Genomic DNA, 25,415 nt, shown 5'->3' with positions numbered 1-25,415 from the left:
TTATACACAAATAAGCAGTCACACACAACTGAAGTCAAGAAGTTGGGAAGACTTCAGGTTAACTTATCTAGTAGCTCCAGCTTCACCATTTCTCTTTTCTCTCCTTTTGTGTTAGTCTCAGGCTGGTAGGAAGATGGTTCCACTAGACTGGATCACATATCTCTACAAAACAACCGCCAAAGGAAGAAAGAGCATCTCTTCCTCTAGTTCTTTCTCAAGAGGGAGAAAACTTTACCCAGAAGCCCCCAGAAATGCTTTATGTATGCCCGGGGCCCGTGTTAAGTCACATATTTTTCCTGAACTCATCTCTATCACCAAGAAAATACTTAATTTTACTCATCTCTGGGCTCCTGAACCAAGGAGGAGAGTGTTTCCTGTCAAGTGTTTTACTGTGACTGTGGCCTGACATCAGGCTAAACCGGTAAAAACAGGAAACTCAGTCCATTCTGATCCTTTCTTCCACATTTCCACTCTTCTCCAACCTGCCTGGTTTTTCATTCACCATAGTCTACTGGAAGTTGTTTTCTGTAGTGTTATGGTTTGAATTGCGTCCTCACCAAAATTCACATGTTGAAGTCCTAACCTCCAGCACCTCAGAATACGACCTTATTCAGAAATAAGGTCTCTGCAGTATAACTAGTTAAGACAAGGTCATACTGGAGTAGCGTGGGCCCCTAATCCAATGTGACTATACCAGTCCTCATAAGAAGGAGAAATTTGGACACAGACACACACATAGGGAGAATACCATGGGAAGATGAAGGCAGAGGTTGGGTGATGCTTCCACAAACCAAGGACTGCCAAAGATTGCTAGCAAATCACAGAAGGCAGGTGAGAGGCCGGGAGAAGATTCTCCCTCAGAGCCCTCAGAAGGAACCAATCCTGCGGATACATTATCTTGGACTTCTAGCCTCCAGAACTGTAAAACAGTACATTTCTGTTGTTTAAGCTACTCAGTTTGTAGTACATTTTTATGAAGGCCCTAACAAACTAATACATGTGGTGTGCCCAGAATTCATATAGGCGCTTCTCCACCAAACCAGGAGTGAAACTGTCCTATTTGCCTTAGAATAAAGTCACATTTTCTTTGTGCTTTCTTATCTGTCAAATAGGGATAATAATAATATTTACCTCATAGGATTTGCTGGGAAGATTAAATAAGCTCCCAAGTATAGGTAAAGCACTTGGAGAAAAGAGCTTATAAGCTCTCAATAGTTACTAGCTATTCTTGGCCTTGACTCATTGAGCTACCTGCCAAGCTCCATTACAGGCACTGTAAGTATGTCACCAAACAAAACAAATACAAATTTTGGCATTTATGATTTTTACATTTGTAGTGAGAGGATGCAGAGAATAAAACAAATAAGCAGATTATGTGATATACTGGCCAGTAGTAAGTTCCATGAAGAGAAATGAAGCAGAGAATGAGGAGAGGGAGGGCTGGAATTGGGTGTGGCGGTTTTCAGTAGAGTGGTCCAGAGAGGCACCCCTGGAGGAGGGATGGGAGTGAGGCATGTGCTCACCTGGAAAAAGACCATTCCAGGCAGAGAGAAGAGCAAGTGCGAGTGCCCTGAAATAGGAGCCTTCATGGAATAATCAAAGAGCAAGAAGGCCGGTGTGGGGTGAGCAGAGAGGTGGAAAGCAGTAGGAGGTAAGGTCAGAGACATAACAGGGGGCCAGGTTGTGTAAGTTCTTAGAGGTCTCTGGCTTTTATTTTGAGTGACATGGCAAGACTTTGGAGGTTTTGAACACGGGAATGATATGATCTGACATACATTTTTAGAGGACCACCCTGGCCACTGTATGAGAATGGTAGAGGTAGAGGGAGAGGGAAGGCAAGACACAGGCAGACCAGGTAGGAGGCTGTTTCTGAAGTCCAGTCTAGAGATCATGGTGGCTCTACCTAGGGTGGTTTGGGGGAAGAGGTAAAACAAAGTCAGGCTATAGATATTTTAACAGGAGAGGTGACAGGTTTTCCTGATGGATTAAATGTGATGTTTGAAAGAAAGAATGGAGTTAAGAATGTCTCTGAGGTTTGAACCTGAGACTCTGGAAGCATATTTCCATTAACCGAGGTGGGAAAGAGTGCTGGAGTAATTGGGGAAGGAAAGAACAAAGGTGTTATTGTTGTTCTTCTTCTCCCCTTTATTATTATTGCCATTACTACTGTTGTAATGAGAGGTAGCTTCATCAGTCCTTCCCATTTTATTCTTAGTCCCATCTCCTATCAGATTTTCTCTTTTTCCCAAGCTCTGTGCATCTCTCCCCTCTATTTGGTCAGCACATTACATCAAACTGGTCCCTTTTCCTACTGTGAGCTACTCCCAAAGAGAAGTATTATAGATGGATACTTAGCATGACCCTCTATCCTGGGAATGTAAACTTGACCCTAACTGCCTGTTTCTACATGCACATCTTCCTTCTCAATCCCCCCAATAGTATCGTTATGAAAGGAACCACCTGCTTTTTCTTCTTTTGGAAATTTCGCTGCCCTTTGCTTTTTCTCATTTTAGCCATTTTTCTCCCACTTACTCTAGTTTCCATTAATCTTTTCCCACCAACTCTTCCCCACTAACAATACTGTCTGCTCTCACTCCCATGAACTTTCCTATGACCCCTCAATACCGCAGTAAATCTCCTGACCTATCTCCCTAGCTCATCCCTTTCCACTGCCCTCAACTAAAGCTTTTTGCGGCAGGAAGAGTCATTTGAGGTCTCTGAGACATAGTTTGCTCCTCTGTAAAATAAGGGAATTAAACAGATTATCTCCAAAGATACTTTCAGTGTTAACTTTTGCTCAAACTGACTCTACCTTTAGCTATTCAGTATTCTTTCATGTGTGGAAGTTCTCATTTCCTAGCTAGCTCGCCCTCGATGTCTCCTTTCATTACTTCTTTATAGGTTCCAAAGTCCTAACCACATTTTTTCATCATTATTTCTTAGGCCAAGCCAAGTGGTTTTCACCCACACCTTAATGTTGGTCAAAAGAGTGTTTCTTTTCTTAAATTTTTCCTAACATTAGCACACAAAACAATTGAAAGATAATGTTTTAAGTCTAAAAGAAAGTAAACTTATTGGGACATCTCTTTACCCTGAGTGAGATCTTATGTTGTTCTTTGAGACATCTGTGACTGGAAAGTTTTGTTAATGCCAGTGACAAGCAGCTAACGGCGCAATATCTGCTTTGATTTTCTCTGACACACCCTTGAACTTTCCATCCTCACTTCTTTGTGGTGCCCTCACCTTTGACTCTCTTTTGTCCTGTAACGGCCAATTTTGATCAGCTAATGAGAGCGATAAGGAAAAAACAATTTAGCTCAGCCGAATGCCTCTTGTAATAAATAAGGCAACACAGTTTGTTCTTCTGGATTTCAGACTAAATTAACAACATTTAAAAAAATCCTGTACACAGAGGTCATTTTTAATGCTTTTATTTAGCAAAAGTTCCAGGTGATTTTGAAATACATTGGACATTCCATTCACTGAGGATGAGAAGTTTTTCCAAAACATTTTTAATAGCCCTAAACTGATTTTGTCTATCAAAGCAAAAAAGGGGAAAATCCACCCCAAAAAAGTCTTTCTATGGTGGAGGTTACGTAGCTGGACTTAGTAGACATTAAAGAAATTCTCACACACCACATTTATATAATTAGTTAGAAATATTCCATTTTTAAGATTAAATTTTACATAACACATTATGACTGTGGGTTACTCGAATACCATAGTTATTTCTACTTATTTTTAGCAAGAGAACTAGACTTCACATTACTTAATCCTGGCTTATAAATTTAACTCTGTAAAATTGTAGGATACATGTGTCCTGTCCAGCCTTCTCTGCCCAAATTAAATGCCATCGCGCTTGAGTCCCAGTTATAAGATGCCTCTCCCTCCTCTGAACTCCACTGGGACTTACCTTTCGTCCTTCCTATCCCCATACTTCCTAAATCAGAGTCTCTCATATCTATCAATAAATGTTTATGGAAGCGAAGGAGGAGGAGAAAAATAAATAAGCATTTTAGTTTAACAGAAAAAGTATGGGCTTTGAGTCAGACAAACCTAGTTTTGTATCTTATTTCATCTATTTATTCACCATGTGATAGAGGACAGTTGATTTAATCTCTCTGAGTCTTAGTTTCCTCATCTATATAATGGAGATAATAAAATCTCCCTCAAAAGGTACTGTGAAGATTACATTAAATAAGATTTAAAGCATCTAGCACATAAGAAGTACCCAATAAGTTACTTCCCCTTCCGCATTCCAGCAAAACATTACTAGTTCAACCCTGCAGTGCACCTGATTGAACACAGGGCTTTTTCTAGGCTATGAGCTTTTTGAAGACAACATCTTATTAATCTTTATATTTCTTATAGAACCCAGGATAGTGAGTTGCATAGTCTGGAGGCACAGTAACTGTGTTTTCTATTAAACTGAGGGATAACACAGGATCACTCCTGAACTGTGGAACAATTGTCTGTGGACTTTGGCACTTGGGGCTCTTTTGGGAATACAGCTCCTCTTGTGAGCTATGTATGGCTCAGGCCACTCTGGCCTTGAGACAGTCCCCATGGTTTAAATTAGGATAACTACTTTCCTGAATTCTATGGCAACTGATCAGAATACTGTTCCATTTCTCACTGTAGAAACTGCTGCAGAAAAATCGACCTTCCTCTGACAGAGACTGAACTTTGTGCTGGCAAAACCACAGGTTGTGTTGAAAAAGCACTGAGTCAAATAAACCTGGGTGATAAACTCCAGCTTGTCCCTGACCAGCCAGGAGACCTTGGGCATGCTCCCTCTACTTCCGGAGCCTCAGCTAAAACAAATAGAGATAATAATGCTACTGAGGCTGTCACACAGAGTTGTGGGTAGAGAAGGAAGGTGAGGTCTTGGAACACATTTTAGCAACCATGAAGCAGAATGCAAAAAAAAAAAAAAAAAAAATCTAGAAAGTCATCGCTTTGGGTTGTATGAGGCTCTTACTTTATCCTAGCCTAGGCTCCCACCTACCCTATTCCCTTCTTTGGTCAAAGGACCAACTCTTACTTTATAAATCCATCTCAGTTCAGCAGAAAAGCTGTGCATGTATGTACGTGTGTGTGTGTGTGTGTGTCTGTGTGTGCATGGACACATGCAGTGATGCCATCTACATAACTCCCAACCTTTTCTTCCGCAAGCCAAGTCACAACGCAATAAGCAAGGGCAGTCGTGCATTCACAGTACCACAAAGCAGCCACCATGCTGCAGGGGCCGAGCTGCCTGCAGGCACAGAACTGCACCCATTCACTTTCTGTCTGATGCCAGAACCACACTGCACAGTCCAGCTGCTTGTAGACTTTTCTTGTGTGTCAATTACAGCTTCCTTTGTAAAATATTCCAAAGAAGATACAGCTCAACCAAAGCGTAACCAAAAGTCAGGCCAGACTAAAGAAGGCCGGTCAGGGAAGTAGCCAAGACCCGTCTTTCCAGCTGAGGAAGAATCTTGGTTTCTAGGTCATTTACAAGCATCACTTCAGGCTTCGTAAGGAAACCGGGAGGGAGGGGAGGCAGATCCATCACCTATACACCGCATATGGAAGACCGAACCTTCCCAAATTTCTGATAAAAGTCTTCCTCTGCCCGGGCCAAGGCGTCTTCATCAATGTACACAGCCGGCCTTTTGGCCACGAGAAAGTACTGCACCTTCCTGCGATTCCAGCCCAGCACGTACTGGAGCCAGCCGCAGATGGCGGCGGTGGAGCGGCCCACCCCGGCGTTGCAGTGCACGTACACGGTGTGTCCGTTTTCAAGCAGCGCGTGGAGGAGACACACCGCCTGCGGCAGCATCTGGACACGGCCTGGGATTGAGAGAGCACAGCACAGACCAGTGAGAGGTGAACCCCGTGTCGCCGCTAAGAGTCACTCCTCCAGCGCACCGAGAAATCACAACGTTTTGGCAGGAGGGGCAGCGATGTCGGAGCTTTTGCTTCATTCCTTCGTTTTGAAAGAAAAGGTGAGACAATATCAAAACCTGCTAATTATAAAGTGGAAAGAGCAGCCAGAGGCAATAGGTCAGCTCTGAATCTTCACTTGATTTTCCTTTGAATGACGTCTGCATCCGTGCGACTCTCCCTTCAAAGATAATTTCACTACCACCTATCCTCAGAAGAATGGATTTTTACATCCATCAGAATGGTCTGTACAGATTGGGCAGAGGTTTCAAGGATTTCAAAGAGAAGCTCACAGGTCCTGTCACCTGAATTTCCTTTAATCCAAAAGGATCTTCCAGGTAAATCCAAAACAGAGTTAGTCCATATTGGTTAAAGGAGTCAATCTGACTCTTTCAACATAGGCGAATTTTAATTTGTCCAATGAAATGGCTAACTGGTTAATTGATACATGTGGGATAGCCAGTCATTCATGTATTCCCTCATGATGCAGTGTGTATTAAAACTGATTCAATTTCTCCTTTACTGTGCAATTATGATTACAGGTGTGGCTGCTCTATGGCTACTATCTTGATGATCAGAGGATCCAATGTCTTCCCCTCGTCACACTGAGACAGGATATACGATGCCCTGCTGAGGCCCATTGGACCCAGGCCCCTTTCATCACCCTAGGGACAGAGAGCCCCTAAAACCAGCGAACTCCTGGGTGCCTGGGGCTGCTCACAGATGCTCAGAGCAAAATGAATTTAGTGGATTTCTTTGGAGAGTGGAGGATGGTCATTATAAACTACTTCAAGAAGCGATTAAAGGGCTTCCCTGGTGGTGCAGTGGTTGAGAGTCCGCCTGCCGATGCAGGGGACACGGGTTCGTGCCCCGGTCCGGGAAGATCCCACATGCCGCGGAGTGGCTGGGCCCGTGAGCCATGGCCGCTGGGCCTGTGCGCCCGGAGCCTGTGCTCCGCAACGGGAGAGGCCACAGCAGTGAGAGGCCCGCGTACCGCAAAAAAGAAAAAAAAAAAAAAAGAAGCGATTAAAGAGGGAAACTATACAGAGTCCTGGACGAAAACTCTGTGCTATGACCTCACATTCTCCAGCTGCTCTCTGTCCTCAACCACATGGAGACACCACAGCCCTGGGGCGCTCTTCCGAGGGCCACAGAGAATGCCCTGTCCAGCCCTCACGTTGCCATCCCGTTGGATGACGGCAGAGGTGGGAAAAACCCCTCCCCTCAAATGATTTCATGAGGCCTGGAATTCTCCCATGAGAGCTGCTCAAGTAAGTTTAGACTTTCCTTAGATGTCCTTTTTTAAAATGCCTTGTAGGGCCCAACACAACACATTTCAATCAGGCGTCACCACCTTAGAAGGAGAGAGTTACCAAAATCCCACTGTGGCCTGAAGTCACCTCCCTGCCGGGGCAGGGGGTGGGAGGGGGCTAGCACTTAGCCTCAGGCTCAGCCTGCTCTGAGATCAGAGCTGGAGATCTCTATGGAAGCCAGATAATATCCTAGCTGCTCCTGGTGCTCTGTTACTCCCTCTGACTAAGGGATCTAAAGGCCCCACGTGGCAGTTTAGAGATGCTTTTAACAGGAACGCTTGAGCAGAGCACACTTTGAAGTTCCTGAAGCTCCATCTCTTGCCTGTACCTGTTGCCACACTTTCATGTTCCCTGCCTTGTCCCTGAAGGCATCTGAATTGGAGACACACCAGCTCCAGGCCTTGATTGATTTCTCAGAGTCCAAACTGAGCCATAAACTTTAATTGATCTATGCTTCTGTGCTTGGTTGCAGGGTGCTCTGAGGTTAGAGCTAGGTGGGCCTGCCATTCAGTCAGTTACTCATGGCCCTCTCCTAGAGGCAGTAAGTGTCTCCGGAGATGTAACAAGTCAGAAGACACCGTATGTACCAGAGAGGGGTCTCGCTGTATGTCTCAGGGAAAGGACTGTTTATTTGGTCCACCATTTGAGTTGAGGGATCAGAGGGGGCAAAACCTCCACTGTCTGTTTGAGTGGCCCTGCTGATAAGGGTGGGGCCTGTTCAAGGGCACAGCTTCTGTTCCGCTGAGGGCGTGTTAGAGGTTTACTTTCAGTGATGCTGTCCAGGAAGGGAACTACCAGGGACGGATCTGGGAAGCTTGGGTTACTCCTGCTCCTGACACAGCTGGCCTCGCTTTTCAAGTTCCCTGTTACGGCTGCCTCTCCACTTACCATGTTCATTGCCAGGACATAAGCATAAACATTTTTAATATGGGTTTTCATCAAAGGCCAAATACACAAGTAAACCACAGTGGACATTTGCAGGAGGAGCTGCTGCAGAGTCCCAGAGTCAATGCTCAGCTTTTGCAGCATCAGCGGAGCGAGCCTGCCCCGGCCACGTCTATATGGACCCATCAGGATCCCTTCCGCTGACCTTCATTCTGGCCAGAGGTTGCCCGAGGAAGGGTCTGCACCAAATGGCCGAAATGACCTAGTATCGCCCCCTCTCCTTTTTATCTGTAAAAGATTCTTCAACAGGTATGTACACAGTTTAGAAGCTAAAAAGGGATTTGTGTTAGTTTCAGGTTCAGTGAGCTCAGACACATAATCCTGGAATGTAAATGTCAGCTGCCACGTGGAAACTCCAGAAGGCTCCCAGTTTAAACACAGGTCTCACCCACCAGTGGTCTTCTCCTAGAATCACTCAGCCGTTCCACTTAAGAACTATCAAACAATTATTTAAATAACATAAAGAATGAATAAAGAATAAAAAGGAGCACCAGAGAAGCAGTCAGTCTAGGGGGCCCACCCCTCTCAGCCTGGCTTCAGCTGGAGCCCTCCTTTACTTTGACCCTGTTTTGACTGATGACAGCTAACACGTACTGAGCCTTTTCTACCTGCCGAGCACTGATCTAAGCACTCTGTGTGCAATAGCTCCTTTATAGCTACCTCTCAACAGCTATGAGGTTGGTACTATTATTATCCTCAGTTATATCTGAGATTTGCCCAAGGTTATTCCCCAACGGCCATCTCCAACCCAGCCATCCCGATTCTAAAGCCTCTGATTTTAACCTCTGTACTACTGTCCTTCCCTAACCTACCTGGTCAATGGCACTTGCTGGCCACTATGCTGTCAATCTGAATTTTCAGTCAGTCCCTGCCCCCCACTTACCTGGTCATGCTGCGGCTCTCACTCCTGTGGGACAGTAATACCCTCCGTGGGATTCAGCACCTCTGCCCCTACCCTAGAGGGGCCATCTGTGCCCTACAGGCGCATGTCCTTCTGCTTGAAAACCCATTCTAGCCTGAGCTAATATGCAACCCACCAAGGAATCTCAAGACATTCCCTAGGGTCAGGGCTCACACAGTAAAGCCAGCGTCAACCAGGTCCCCTAATTTTTATGCTTCATATATTTAGGCTCCATAGAGAATTTAATTTGATAAAATGTTTCCATTTTTAAAAACAATAACACCCCAAGGCAAAAGAGAACCACTGATTTTTTAATGTAAAATATTCCAAATTTTAAGTGTTGGCAACTAAGTTGAAAATTTTAAAGCCTGTGCAGGTCCAACAAAACACTCCACCATCTGTGATTCTTACTTTGGAATTTAAAACAGGCCTTGACTCTCCATAGATGCTCAATAAACACTCATTAAATACATGAATTAAAACAATGTAAAAAAACCCGTTAATACCGATTTGATCTGAGACAGTCCGAGACCCCTCTTATCTAAATTTCTGGTCCACATCTCCTCCAGGCTAATCCAACTCTGGAATGATTAAAAGCTACCTGAAAACATGCAATGAGCAAGCAAGCACAGGTGAGAAAGGGGACAAGGGCATGGTGGGGCAGCCTGAGGCATGAGGGGGCCTGAAATAAGTGGGAGTGGGGAGTCCCTAAAGATATCTGAGGTTGACCTAAGGCTGACCCTGAAAGAAATCATTCCTGGCACAACTTTCAGCCTTCCAACACACACACACAAACACACACACACGCGCGCGCGCGCGCACGTCTTTCCTTTCTTAATCCAGAGGCAGATTTATGGCTGAATATATTTTATTTGAGCATATCTTCTTTTCCTTAATATTGATAAGGTCTATGTTATCTGAAACGCCCTTTGGTAGAAACTGAAGAACTTGGCACTAATATTATAGTCCCAACTTTGGAATTTTGAAAGCACTTTCATATCAATTATTTTATTCCACTGTTATAATCGTGTAAGTCTGCAATTATTATTCCCCATTTTCCAAGTGCAGGAACAAGCCTGCCCGTATCACATGATGGTGATAAGGCTCAAGCCCAGGTGATGTGGCTCCAAGGGGAGTGTCTTCGCCTCGTGGCAGCACTGAATTTAGCATGCTAAGTCAGAGAAAGAACTAAGACTGTGAACACAAATGGGTGGCTCTGGGGAGCATGTTAACCCATTTGGGAGACACGGGTAAACCATGTGTTATAAACAGCACTGCGCTTACAGAGGTCAAAACCCAATCTGAGTACTTTCCGTGTGAAGGAAAAACTGACTTTTAATGAACAGATTTTATGTTGTCAGGTGAGTGCTAGAGCTGGGAGCTTTTTGTTCCTCAGGTGAAAGACACAAACCAAAAAAAAAAAAAAAAGAAAGAAAAGGAAAAACCTAAACAACCCCAGTCCCACTGCATATGACAAAAAGTACAAGAGAAAGAATCGATGGCACAGTTGATTGTACCAGGTCTGTGACAACCAGTGGTGACAGTCAGGCCTAACAAACTGTCTTCTTTCTCAGACTTTATCTGACAGCATTATGCTGCGGCTCCAAACACTTCCAGATGGATTTTTCTCTAGAGTTCTAAAAATATTCAGCTGAATTAATCTGTGTGTTCATTGTGCTAATGTTGTGAGCCACAGAGATTGATCTATTGGTCAGAAATTCCTCGGCGACTCAGGAGTGTTGTTAACTCTTTGATTACTGCCCCAGGTTATGCTGAACCAAAGAAACCCTTTATTTAGTCTTGGGGTTTGGCCTTTTTCAAGTGGGAGCTTTCATTTTGCTGTCACTTCATGTTTCCAAAGTGCCTCAGGGTGGAAGACGCTCCGTTGTATGACTGAGTCCTGGTGACTCTGTAGCCCACCCCCACCCCCCGACAAAGGTTTTAATACCATTACAGCGGGTCTTTGGAGGTAGAATTTTCCATCAGGCTTCTGTATATTCCCAAACTATCAAGCAAATGGCCTATCAGTCAGCAGGGTTTTGGAGAATCAGTGCATGGGGTGGAGCAGGCCATATTCATCTCAGCTTCTCTGAGCCTCGTCTCACATCCTACTCCAACAGGTTAACAATGCTCTAAGATGACAACCAAAGAGGCGAAAATCAAAACACTCCCAAGAAGCTACAGGCACACTGTCCTAATGACCTTCTCCATTTTGAAACCAGAGAAACCAACTGGACAGGGCAAATATGACCTAGATTCGACTAGTGCTCTTCTGTGCAAATAAGGTGGTTTGTTTGTTTTTTTAAATTCTTTGAAAAAAGACAGAGCTCTTGCAGCTGAATCAAGCTCCTTTGGATCAGCATTAATTACCAAGAAGAGTAACCAAACTATCTCCTCCTTCAGGAAGAAAAATTATACATCCCCAGTGATTGTTCAGTTCAGACAGACCCACAGAGGGGTCTAGCCCGGCCAGGAGGACCATAAAGATTCATTAAGAGCCAAGATGGCCAAGGTCCTGGGACACTCTGGGGTGACAAGCTACCTCCCTGGAAACTCATGACTTTGTCTAACTCCAGCTGACGATGTACGTGACAGACTGAAAGTGCGGGTGGTGGTCTGCAGAAAGTGCATGAAGAGTCCACGTGAGCATGTAGAGAAGCTTCATCATATGGTGTCAGGAGCAATGTTCTGAGCCTGACTGCCTGGGTTGAAATCCAGGCTGTGTCTCTGCTATATGACATAGGCCAGGTTACTTAACTTTTTTGTACCTCATTCTCTTCCTCTGCAAAATGCAGATAACTACAACATCTGCCTGGACTCTTGTCTTGAGAATTAAATGAGTTAATGTATGCAATTACTGAGAAGAGTGCTTGATACATAATGTACTTTGCGGGGAAGAGGGCTGATGATAGAGACGCTTCCGCCCTGGCCATCGCTTTTCTTCCTTCTTTCTCCCAGAACAGCAGTTCACCAAACTCCCTCAGCATGCACCAGTGCATAGCTCTCTGCTGCCCCCTGCTGACACCTGGTTGATATTACTTGTGTAACTTGTTCTCTGGCTCCACTCCTTTCTACAAACAAGAACCCTCCTCCACAGCCAGGCTGAAATACAGATCGTTCCTCTAAAATACCATGCCTCTGTGCCTTGGTTGTTTCTTCCACCTGGCATGCTCTTTCTCCCTCTACCTTGACCTGCCACGCCCACCTCAAATCCCAGGATACTCATGTAGCCTCCCTGCGCTCCGCCGTAGAAATGCTCCTCCCACGCCATAAGCCTCCTAGTGCGCAGGACTCACCCCTCTCATCACATTCTTCTTTCTACTATAAGTAGTTTTGAACTTGCCTTACTGCCTCTTACCATGAGATCAAAAGTGTGCCTTGGGCTTCCCTGGTGGCACAGTGGTTAAGAATACGCCTGCCATTGCAGGGGACAAGGGTTTGAGCCCTGGTCCGGGAAGATCCCACATGCTGCAGAGCAACTAAGCCCGGGCGCCACAACTACTGAGCCTGCGCTCTAGAGCCCGCGAGCCACAACTACTGAGCCCACGTGCCACAACTACTGAAGCCCGCGCGCCTAGAGCCCGTGCTCCACAACAAAAGAAGCCACCGCAATGAGAAGCCCGTGCACCGCAACGAAGAGTAGCCCCCGCTCTCCGCAACTAGAGAAAGCCTGCACCCAGCAACGAAGACCCAACACAGCCAAAAATAAATAAATTAAATAAATACATTTTTTTTAAAAAAGTGTGCCTTATTTATCTGTTTCCCTGGCAGCATCCATGTCACACCCTACTTCCCTCTTCACAAAGACACGCTCAGCCAGTGTTTGTGCAGTAAATGAAGCATCACTATTGCCACCCTGCCCCAAGCTGTGTTCTCTCTCGTTATCTCTCACCTTACCTACTGCAGTCGCCTCCTAACTGGCGTCCCCAGATCGGCTGGGGCCCACTCCAACATTCTCTACACTGCAAACGAAGGGCACTTTTAAAGGGAAAAAAAAAGTTAACTTGACATCTCTCAGCCTCCTGCCCTTTCAACTGCTTCTCACTGCTTTAGGATAGCATCTGAAGATTTTATTGTGCCCCAAATCCTGCAAGACTCTGCTCCCTCCTTCGCAGCCCTGCAGCCACACTGGCCTTCTTTCAGTTCCTCCAACACTCTGTGCTCTCCTGCAATGGGGGTTCTTCCCAAGCTGCCCCGTCTGCCTGGAAGCCTCTTTCTCACCTCACCCGTGCCAGCCCCCGCTTCAGACCTCAGCTCAAACACACCCGAGGAAACCTTCTCTGGCCCTCTTCCTAGGTCTGACTTGCCTGCCTAGGCTCTCACAGCAATATCTATGTATCTTTCTAACCAAAAAACTCATCACAGCTTTACAACTCTATTTGTAGTCATTTGATTAATGCTTGTCTGCCCTATAGAACTAGACGCTCCACGAGGACAGGAGTTGGGCCTCCTTTTCCTCACTGTTGTATTCCCAACCAGCAGCCTAGGGTCCCACACATAGTTGATACACAGTAAATACATGTTTAATGAATAAATAAATAGAAGGACCCATGTTAAACAGAATCTTAGCCAAGGTGTCAAAAGATATATATATTAAGTATATTAAACCAAAAACCTTATATTTATTCCATATCTGTCATTCACGTTTAGGTCATTCAATTATAGACAGCAAGGTAGGTAGGTAGATAGACAGACAGACAGGCAAAAAACCAGCAAGGGCTTCTTTGAAACACATTCAACAAGGAGCCAGAAAGCTCCTTCTCATGCTTACCTTCAGTGCTCATATCCGGTGTTGGAATCCAGATGTAGGCCAAGCCTTCTTCCTTATACAGCTTAATCATAGTGTCAGGAGTCATGGGTTCTGGGTAGCGGTTACAGCCTGAGGAATTCTGTACAATATCCCATTCCGTCTGGAAATTCATTACAGCCGTAATCCCCAGTTCATGCTTCAGTTTGATGGTTACATGTTCCACTTGGCGAGGGCAGCTACCCAGCCAGATATTTGGTAGAATTCTAATGAGAACACATGGAGTCAACTATTACTATTGTTGGTGTTATAGGAGCTGCATAAAACATGTAGTGTTAAAACGCAATTAACCTTTAAAGCTGGAACAGGAAAAGCTGTATTAAGAATATGAGAACCAATATTATTATCAAAAGACCGAAATACTTGTGGTGGTGTTTTGGGGGAAACAAATAATTCAATTAACTAGAACACCAGGAAATAAGCATTAGCAAACCAAATCTAGCAATATATTAAAGTAAGTCCACCAAGTTATACCTATTCCAGGAATGTATATGTGGTTCAATATTAGGAAACCCATCAACATATTTCAAATACTAACAAATTAACTGTAAAACTCCTATGATTAATTCTGGAAAATATGTGCTAAAATTCAGCATTCATGCCTGTTTAAAACTCTATACAAAAATTTCGAATAGTATGAGATTAACAGAAACTAATAATCAACAATCTTCTTTTAAATAAAATCAAAGTAAAGATTATTTCCATTAGTAACAGCATTGTATGATTCACCTAATGCTACAATGTAAGAAGAGGAAATGTAACTCTGAAAAAGAGATTAAACTACAAAAGCTATGAAAAATATTAAAAGTATTAAGATTAAGATATCTGGATGAAGGAAAATATAAAAAAATCAAGCAACCATTCTCTGTACTACCAATAGCCAGGTAGAAATGGAATGGAAGGAGCAGGGAAAATTTCATTCAAAAATAACAACAAAATTATAAAACATCTAGGAATATCTTTAAGCAGAAAGCACTATAAAATTTTATTAGAGGACATTACGAAAACAACAACGAATAAATAGAGAGACATACTGTGATATTGTGATTTATAATAAGAAATATATATTTGCTCTTCATAACCATTTCTGGCACAGAGCTTCTAAAACCATTGAAATTTCCTAAATGATGAGCGCTGTAACAGTGTCCTTTGTTAATGAGGTAACTTTTGGAATACACCTAAGCATGGAGGCTGGTTGCCAGGGGGTACCAACCTTGTGATTAGAGAGTTGGAATTTTCATCCCACCCCCTGACCTCCTGGGAGCGGAGAGGGGCTGGAGGTTGAATCAGTCACTTTTGGCCGATGATTTTATTAACCAGGCCTATGAAATGAAGCCTCCATAAAAACCCAAAAGAACAGGGTTTGGGGAGCCTCCAGGTTGGTGAACACGTGGAACTGAGAGAAGGCCCTGCCCTTTTCCCCATGCTTCCCCTAGGTGTCTCTTATATCTGACTGTCCCTGAGTCACATCCTTTTATAATAAACTGGTGATCTAGGAAGTAAAATGTTTATCTGAGTTCTGTGAGCTGCTCTAGAAAATTAATCAAACTCAAGTCTAAGGAGAGGTAATGGGGAATCTCCAATCCATAGCCAGTCAATCAGAAACACGGGTAACAGCCTGGGTTTGCGATTGGCTTCTGAAGGCAGGTTGGGGGCTGGGTCTTGTGTGACTGAACCCTTAACCTGTGGAATCTGATGCTGTCTGTAGGTAGGTAGTGTCAGAATTGAATTGAACTGCAGGACACCAAGCTGGTCTCTGGAGAACTGCTTGGATATGTGAGAACACTCCCTCCCCTGTACATTGGAATTAGGTCCCAGAACCCAAAAGATACCATGCTCTTTAGTTGCAAGACTTAAAATCATAAAATGTAAGTATCTTAAAAATGTAAATATTTTCCAAATTAATATATAAATTGAACAATTATAATCTGTTGCATATGGTATATGTTGTCTTGTTCACTGATTATTTCGCATGCGTACATTCTCTCCAGAACTAATAGGTGAATAATCTATTTCAAACTTTACTTGATTCATGTAACCTAGAACCTTACTGGGTTCATTACAGGGCGTTCAGACAATAGTTCTTAGATGACGGTGGCAGGCATCACGGATGCTCACCAGTGTTCCCAGGTATCCCCTTTCAAGCATGGAGGAATAAACTTCCTCTCTGCCTCAAAGTTAGATATGGCCACGTGACTTGCTTTTGTTGATAAAACGTAAGCTGAAGTGACCGGTGTGACTTCAGAGGTACATACTTAAGACCTTATGCATGACCTTCCACTCTCTCTTTCCCTGCTGCAATGAGTATGAAGGCACATGTGGATGCTGAGCTTCTAGGAGCTGAAGTCACCTGGATGGTAACCTAACTCAGGGAGGACAGCAGCCCAGAGAGCTAACAGCTCATTGTGTTAAGCCAATGTTGGCACTGTTTGTTACCACAGCCTAACTTGACTTGTTCTGACTAATACAAAGCCTAAATAAACTAATTGCTTAAAGTCTCTAATATGCAGGGAAGAAACAGAGCAGGGGGACTACACTTTTATTTAGTTACTTTTATTTTAAGTTTAGAGCAGTCATTCTCAATTGGGAACAGTTTTGCTTCCCAAAGTCATTCTCAATTGGGAACAGTTTTGCTTCCCAAAGGATATTTGACAGTGATTGTGGAGACATTTTTGATTGTCACACTGGGTGGTGCTACTGACATCTAGTAGGTTGAGACCAGAGATGTTGCTAAGCATCCTGCAATGCACTGGACAGCTCCCCACCACAAAGAATTATCTTCTCCAAAATGTCAATAAAGTGGAGGTTAGGAAACCTTCGTTTAGGGGAATAAAAGTGGAATAGAACCCTTTATTTACTTTTTGTAGGAAGAAAAGGAATGTGGAGCAGGAGTAAGACCAACATACCTGACACAGAGTTTGTGGCTCATCAGCTACAATATTCTGATGATAATATGATACCATGTCATATTTGGAAATATGTAAGTATATATGTATGTGTGTATATGAAGAGAGATATAGAGAATGAAGCAAAAGCCTAATATTAGACAGCTGAGCAGCAGGATAACATGTTAAGTGTGGCATAATGGAAAGGGCACTAAACACAAGCTAGAAAAATTGGGTTCAAATACCAATTTTAGCACAGTATTTTTAAAAGCACTTGGTAATAACTGTCTGACCTTAGGCCAACCTATTTATCATCTCTGAGCCTTTGGTGTGCTCATCTTTAAAATGGGTCTAAAAATAACTAATTCACAGGAATTTTGTAAGGAGTCAATACAATTAAGTAATATATTTGAATAAGTCTGACACTAGTGGATACACAATAAATACTAGTGGAGTTTATGTCTCGTTATTATAATTTACCTATTTTAGTAATTTACTTGATATTGAAATGACTATTTATATAATTTTTCATTGTCCTATGTATCCTTCGTTTGAATGTTGCAGAGTGTAGACTATCACCCTATTTTTTAATATGAAATCCAGCTAGTTATTCTCCTTTGGTTGTTGCTGTTGTCATTGTGGATGTTAACATTAAGAAGCCAATTGACTATCCTCAAATGTGGGTATTATCCATCCTCAATGAAAATATCTTACAAGATCAAGCATCATCTTTCTAAAGCTTGAACCCTACTTACTCTCCAGGAGAGGATAAACCAATTTTTATTGCCGCTTGGTTTCTAAGTATAATGGGTTATTAGGAATTTCCTTGTGGATATTGAGGATTATTATGGAAGCAATAAAAGGGAAAAATTTAAAACAAAGAGAAACCCAGGTGCTGTGAAGAAGGGCACAGGATCCAAAGCGTTTTTTTTAACCTTATTTCTGACTCCAAAGAATTCTCAGACACTCCATTGGGCCCAGTGAACTGAGAGAAAGACCACCAGCAGGGACACATTTAGAGTACCCCAGAGCTATGCTTGGCCAGGACACTGTTAGCTGAGTATTTGGTCTTTGCAGGAATGGAAACTTCACATCCCCTGGGTCGTTGCCCCTACACTCCAGCTGTTCAGTGAGAGTAGGAACCTTCCCCTATGTAGATGTTCCATCCTTCCTTCCATTATTCCATAAAGATTCCTCCTGCAGCAACCTGCTGGATACCTAGTAGGTAATAGTGTTGGGCTGCTTTACCTATACTTTGGGGTTTAACTGAGCATACTTAAGAACACTCAGCTGGAAAAAGAAGGAAGTGGACACCTCAGTTATACAACCTTCTGAACAATAGTGTACTTTTACTGTCCAAACCTTGAAGTGGACTGGTTACATATTAAAATGGATATTCATGACAGGTAAGCTGAATTCCAAATGTTATCCAGAGTTCTCTTGAGTACTGTACTCTTTGAGTGGGAGCATTTAGTATTTAGTAAATAAATGCCAAAACAAAGTGGCTGGCATGCAAGATTTGCATATATACCAAAGAGTAGTTCATAGAGATATATAAAGGGTAAATCAGGACATTTGACCCTATAAAATAAGAAATCAGAATCCAAAACCAGACTCAATATATAGATCACATTGTGTTGCTAAAAAAAAAGGTGTTATTTTACCATCTCATTCAGCCCTGGTCTTCAAATGTATTTAAACTAGCCAGTAACCTTAAGAAACTCAGAACAAATCAAAGATAAATAGGCCCAAAGTTGGTACCCTAACATATATATTTCCCACATCAAGTTTCGAATGGAAATAAGCCCTTGAAATACACACCCACACATACTCACACACAAATAACACCAGTTTCTATACCAGATACTTCCAACTTTTACTTAACATAATTAATTCTTCCTCTAGCAATGCTAGAAGTCAGAGTACATATTTAAGAAATTAATATAAAATAATTCCTGATTTTTTTAGAGTAAGATGCTCTGAACCTAGGAGGCAGATAACTAAAGATAAATTCTGAAAACAAGCAGTGTAGTGAAGGATAGAGAACTGAAGTTGTAAAGTAAATTATACTGAACCATTACATGGGATATAGAGACAAAATACTGGGCTTGTTGGAAAGACACAGATCAATAGATTCTACTTAATCAGACAGCTAAAGTGCCCTTTATATGCATCCTAGTTCAGTTTGTTGTCTCTAATAGTAGGTGATACATTTCTAGTTACACGATACACTACAGTAATAAGATGCATGATGTCCTTTCTAAACAGTAATTAAACTTTTACTTCATTCAAAAGAGAATGATTTGACACCATTAAAAATCAATTTTTACTCATCTCATCTTAGTTTTAATCTTCTTTTGGTGTCAATGATACTTTAAATGATTTTTTTTATGAGAACTTATTTATTTTTTATTTTATTTTTTATTTTTTTTTAGATGTTGGGGGTAGGAGCTAATTAACTAATTAATTTATTTTTGCTGTGTTGGGCCTTCGTTTCTGTACAAGGGCTTTCTCTAGTTGTGGCAAGCGGGGGCCACTCTTCATCGCGGTGTGCGGGCCTCTCACTATCGCGGCCTCTCTTGTTGCGGAGCACAGGCTCCAGACGCGCAGGCTCAGTAGTTGTGGCTCACGGGCCTAGTTGCTCCGTGGCATGTGGGATCCCCCCAGACCAGGGCTCCAACCCGTGTCCCCTGCATTAGCAGGCAGATTCTCAACCATTGCGCCACCAGGGAAGCCCAAATGATTTTTTAAATCAGGATTTTCTTGTAAAGGTGAGAAGAAACTTGTTGAAATATAAGATTTAGGGAATAAAAAATCTTCTGTAAAGGTAGTTTTAATGCAAGACATACCAAACTTCAAAGATACAATAACAATAAAAAGCATAGCTTACAATTATATTGTAAACGACATCATAAAACTTCCAGAGAACTATTTTATGAATAACTCACTATCAATCATGAATTACAGCAGAGACTTCTGGCAGCTCCGCTATAGACTATTTGGAAAGGTCAAAGAGAAACCACTGTACCAAATGGGCATTGACACTCACTCAACCCAGAACAGAAGTTCCCAGATCTGGCTTTGCATTCAAGTCACATGCAGTGCTTTTATAAAAACTTCTATTACCAGGATCTACCCCAGAGATACTCATAAAGTGGCTCTAAAGGGAGGCCTCAGATTCTGTGATTTGATTTTTACTTTATTTTTTTAGAAATTAGCCATACTACATATATTAAATATGTAGCTAGATTCCAGAACCACTAGCCTAGCAGATCCCAATAAACATGCAGGAGGAGCTGAGTATATAGATCTCAATACCTTTTAGTAGCGGTGAAAAATATGGAGATGAGAGGATGTGGACTTGCTCAGCTCTACACATGGACATATAAAGTGAAGCCCTTACTTTCTCCAAAAATAGTTTCAAGACTGCAAATGATTCCTAGACAGAGAGTGAGGAATGGGAAACTCTGTTATAAGAGAGTAGATGTGAGAACATGTGTCCTTATGTTTAATGCATATTATCTTCCAAACCATCAAAACTAAATCTCTTTCTGAGTCATGCCAAATACTTAACACAGCTATATCCGCTAAGAATGTACTATTGTAGAAAAAAATTATTCACTTGGGTTTTGACGATTGCCACTATGATTCAACAAGATTGAATTTAAATAAAATCCATCCTAGTCATATCACAACTTGGTTAAAGACCAGGGGAAAGAAATAGATGGCTGACATTCTGGAACCTTACTTTCTTGGATTGCAAATTAAAATCAGTTTCATTCATTTGAGTGAATCTGGATTTGTGGTTCCAGGTAATCACATCGCAATACTACACCGATTGCTTCATTTGTCAGGCTACGACCTACGGTACAACAGCTACTGAAGCATATGAATCAAAACTCACTTGCTCCATCTCAGCTGTCAGTCAAAGGAGGCCTCACTGGCAGTAATGAGTACATCAAGCAGAACGAGCACCCAAGCACTTTGCAAGAACATCACAGGGTCCTGACAGGAGGGGGAGCGTGGAGGAGACAGGAGATATCAGGAAAGGAGACAGCTGTATAGACTCCACATAGCAGGTTCCATCCTTAATGGCCACAAGAAATGGCTGAATAACCTTTTCCTGAAGGTGAAAATTAGCATTATTTTTTGTCCACAGGAAAAAAAATTAGGAAAATCACAGGAATGGTGGGATCAATGTATGAACATAGGCTTTTGTTTATTTCTTATCACACCAAGAGACCACAACTCTTGAATTGCAGCACCCTCTTCTTAGCCATACAAATGCAGCAACATTTCAGAGACAGAGGAAATGGATTTTGCTGAGGTTCTTCACAAAATCCAGCTAAGAATTCAGGAGCAAAAAGAGCTTAGCACATTTCTTAAGATGGGTAATTGTGCTGCATTTACCTTATTTATTATTTTATGGGCAATTCAATGTGAAATTAAAACGTGATCTGGCTTTTAAATAATAGGTGAAGAAAATAAGTCTATTAGTACTGTAATTTAGATCTCATTAGGGAGAAAGCAAGAGAAACATTAAAATCAACCTCTAGTAAGCTCCAAGCTTCATTAGCACATATAGCTCCTTCCGCTGAAAATTTGTTCTCTGGTGTCAGGTGTTAAGTTATTAATGCCAAATTTCTACCCCAAAAGGGTGCTTACAACAGACTCCAGTTAAGGCTGAAAAACTGCTCAAAGACAAATTCCAATTTAAAGAGTGATGCTAATTAACCTTCTCAATAAAAAAGTTTTTGTTTTTGTTTTTAAAGATTTTTTTATTTTTATTTATTTTTTGGCTGCATCAGGTCTTAGTTGAGGCATGTGGGATCTTTCACTGTGGCATGCAGGCTCTTCATTGTGGCGCGTGGGCTTCTCTCTAGCTGTGGCGTGCGGGTTTTCTCTCTCTAATTGTGATGCGTGGGTTCCAGAGCGCGTGGGCTCTGTAGTTTGCAGCATGTGGGCTCTCTAGTCGAGGTGTGCGAGCTCAGTAGTTGTGGCACGCGGGCTTAGTTGCCCCGCGGCATGTGGGATATTAGTGCCCAGACCAGGGATCAAACCTGCGTCCCCTGCATTGTAAGGCGGATTCTTTACCACTGGACCACCAGGGAAGTCCCAATAAAAAAGTTTTATTATAGTTTGCTTATGGGTCATAGACTATAGTCTATATAGAGCATATGTGAATTTTTATAAGTGCAGTTAGTTTCTTAGATTTTTTTGGATGTGCTGTGTAGTTTTTGGCCACATAAAACAAATATTTTTGACATGTTCTTTTATTTTCTATATTATAAAATGCCATTTAAGTAAATTAATTATGAAGGTCTGTTATGGGTTGAATTGCATTTCCCAAAAATTCCTGTGTTGAAGTCCTAATCCCTTAAAATGTAACTTTATTCAGAGAAGGTTCTCTACAGAGATAATCAAGTTAAAATGAAGCCACTAGTGTAGGCTAATTCAATAGGAATGGTGTCCTTATAAGAAGGGAAAATTTGGACACAGACACATATGGAGAGAAGATGATGTGAAGATAAAAGGAATAAGATGTCAATCTCCAAGGCAAGGAAAGAGGCCTAGGACATATCCTTTCCTCACAGCCCTCAGAACAAATCAATCCTACAGACGCATGGATCCCATACTTTTAGTCTCCGGAACTGTGAGACAATGAATTTCTGCTATTTAAGCCATCTGGTTGGTGGCACTTTTTTATGGCAGCCCCCGGAAATGAATATAAGGTCTAAAATTCAGACTTAAAATATATACAATTATCCAGACTCTTCAAATATCCATATATCAGGTGCGCTTAAAGTTAAGTATTTGAATAGATATTTTTCACCTTTCATCCTGATGTTTGGAATTCTAAAAATGCAACTAATGTTTGATTGCAGTGCCAAATTTTTCTTTATACACAATACTACCCACACTCCTTCCTTTACTCAGGTCCTTCAATCCATCACCTGAGCACCTCCAACATAGGGGAAGAGACCATCAGGGCCCTGGCTGGGCTATTTGTCTTTTTTCTTGATCTAATAACTCAGTTCTAAAGTCCTGAGGTATCTATCAATAGTTTTGATAAATACAGTAGAGTCTTGGGCCCCTTTGCTTGGCTTTCAGGGAATGCGCCTCAATGGAGAATTACCTGAAATGTATAAGAGCACAGTCTCTCAGACTCATGATTTCTTCAGACTCTTAGTCCCAGAGAGTTTGTTCTTCTTATTTTTGCATATGTGTTGGCCTGAAATTTGGTTTATATGCCATATTGACAGATTGTACTGGTAAATACGGCAACTAGCACACTTCACTTTCTTAAAGTCAATCACAAGGTACCACAGACTAAGACAAATAACTAGGCTAGCAGCCTCAACTGGTTCCCTTGGTACAAATTTCAACAAAATGTTCCACTAAAATATCCTCTTGGCATGTTAATTTTGTTTCCAATGCTGAGCATTCCTTGAAAGAGTAAAATGTCATGTTTAATATTTCTTCACATAATGAACTTGAAAGGATTTCTTCAAAATTAATCACTTGAATAATGAATTAGGAACCACAGAAGATCAAGGAAGTAATAAAAAATTAAGCATGTGAAATTTTTTATATTTATTTTACAGCCATCCTTTCTATTGAAGAAAAATGTAATGATGCCTGCTTTTTGCCAGGTACTCAACAATCGGTGGTGAGCAAGACAGTCAAGGTATGCCCTTATTGGAGCCTACTTTCTTTGAGGAAGACAGGCAATAAACGAATAAATATCCAAAATGTATAAAATTAATTTGTAATGTGCTATTGAGGACTTAAACAGGGAGTTAAAATAGAGAACCACAGAGGAATCAGAATTCCAGTAAGACAATCAAGCAGGTCCTTCCTGAAAAGGTGACATTATAATTTTTTTAAATTGAAGTATAGGTGATTTACAATGTTGTGTTAATTTATGCCGTACAGCGAAGTGATTCAGTTATGCATATACATACATTCTTTTTTATATTCTTTTCCATTATGGGTTTTTTGTTTGTTTGTTTGTTTGTTTTCTGCGGTACGCGGGCCTCTCACTGCTGTGGCCTCTCCCGTTGCGGAGCACAGGCTCCGGACGCGCAGGCTCAGCGGCCATGGCTCACGGGCCCAGCCGCTCCGCGGCATGTGGGATCTTCCTGGACCGGGGCACGAACCCATGTCCCCTGCATCGGCAGGAGGACTACCAACCACTGCGCCACCAGGGAAGCCCTCCATTATGGTTTATCATTGAATATTGAATAGAGTTCCCTGTGCTGTATAGTAGGACCTTATTATTTATCCATCCTATATATACTAGTTTGCATCTGCTGACCCCAAACTCCCCCTCATCCCTCCTCCACTCCCCCTCCCGCCTGGCAACCACAAGTCTGTTCTCCATATCTGTGTCGTTTCTGTTTTGTAGATAGGTTCATTTGTCTCATATTTTACATTCCAAATATAAGTGATACCATATGGTATTTGTCTTTCTGTTTCTGACTAACTTCACTTAATATGATAACTCTAGGTCCATCCATATTGCTGCAAATGTCATTATTTCATTCCTTTTTATGGTTGAGTAGTATTCCATTGCATATATGTACCACATCTTCTTTATCCATTCATTTGTCGATGGACATTTAGGTTGTTTCCATGTCTTGGCTATTGTGAATAGTGCTGCTATGAACATAGGGGTGCATGTATCTTTTTGACTTACAGTTCTGTCTGGATATATGCCCAGGAGTGGGACTGCTGAATCATATGGGAATTCTATTTTTAGTTTTTTGAGGAAACTCCATACTGTTTTCCATAGTGGCTGCACCAACTTCCATTCCTACAGACAGTTTAATGTACCTTGAAAAGGTGACATTAAAACTGAGACATGATATAGAGGGACTTCCCTGGTGGTCCAGTGGTTAAGACTCCAAGCTTCCACTGCAGGGGGCACAGGTTCTATCCCTGGTTGGGGAACTAAGATCCCACATGCTGCTTGACATGGCCAAAAAAAAAAAACAACAGAAAAAAAACAAAAACCTGAGACATGATGTAGAAAAAGGAGCAAGACATACAATGTTTTATGGTGAGAAAGAGAGGTATATACTTTAGGAACCAAGAGAAATGTAGAGACAGGAGTGAGGGGAATAAGGAAGAAGTGTGGCATGAGACAGATTGAAAAGACCATGCCAGGTCTCATTGATGTACCAAGGAATTTGTATAAGAATATAAAAGCGGGCTTCCCTGGTGGTGCTGTGGTTAAGAATCCGCCTGCCAATGCAGGGAACACGGGTTCGGGCCCTGGTCCGGGAGGATCCCACATGCCACGGAGCAACTACGCCCGTGTGCCACAACTACTGAGCCTGCGCTCTAGAGCCCACGAGCCACAACTACTGAAGCCCGTGTGCCACAACTGCTGAGCCTGCGCTCTAGAGCCCACGAGCCACAACTACTGAAGCCCGTGTGCCACAACTACTGAGCCTGCGCCCTAGAGCCCACGAGCCACAACTACTGAAGCCCGTGTGCCACAACTGCTGAGGCCCGCGTGCCTGGAGCCCATGCTCCGCAATGAGAGAAGCCACCGCAATGAGAAGCCCGTGCACCGCAACGAAGAGTGGCCCCCACTCGCCACAACTAGAGAAAGCCCGTGTGCAGCAACA

At 42.4% G+C, this 25,415-nt stretch overlaps 1 protein-coding gene across 7 annotated transcripts in view; it reads right to left on the bottom strand.

The window, feature by feature from the left end:
- Window positions 1–25,415, bottom strand: part of EPM2A (EPM2A glucan phosphatase, laforin) — a 269,849-nt gene that overhangs the window by 112,632 nt on the left and 131,802 nt on the right. For 6 of the 7 annotated variants that reach the window (XM_028494355.1, XM_024122710.3, XM_028494354.2 and 3 more), the window contains exons 3-4: window positions 13,859–14,100; window positions 3,444–5,835 (exon numbers count right to left, since the gene is read on the bottom strand). In XM_028494355.1, coding sequence (XP_028350156.1) covers window positions 5,558–5,835; window positions 13,859–14,100 — 520 coding nt within the window. In that variant the 3' untranslated portion in view covers window positions 3,444–5,557. Of the gene's footprint in view, window positions 1–3,443; window positions 5,836–13,858; window positions 14,101–25,415 lie in introns of those variants that run through there. The other variant, XM_055087451.1, reaches the window with a different exon arrangement.

This window comes from Physeter macrocephalus, chromosome 10 (genome assembly GCF_002837175.3).
Source record: "Physeter macrocephalus isolate SW-GA chromosome 10, ASM283717v5, whole genome shotgun sequence".
Classification (NCBI taxonomy): domain Eukaryota; kingdom Metazoa; phylum Chordata; class Mammalia; order Artiodactyla; family Physeteridae; genus Physeter; species Physeter macrocephalus.
This window is presented reverse-complemented; position numbering and strand designations above follow the sequence as displayed.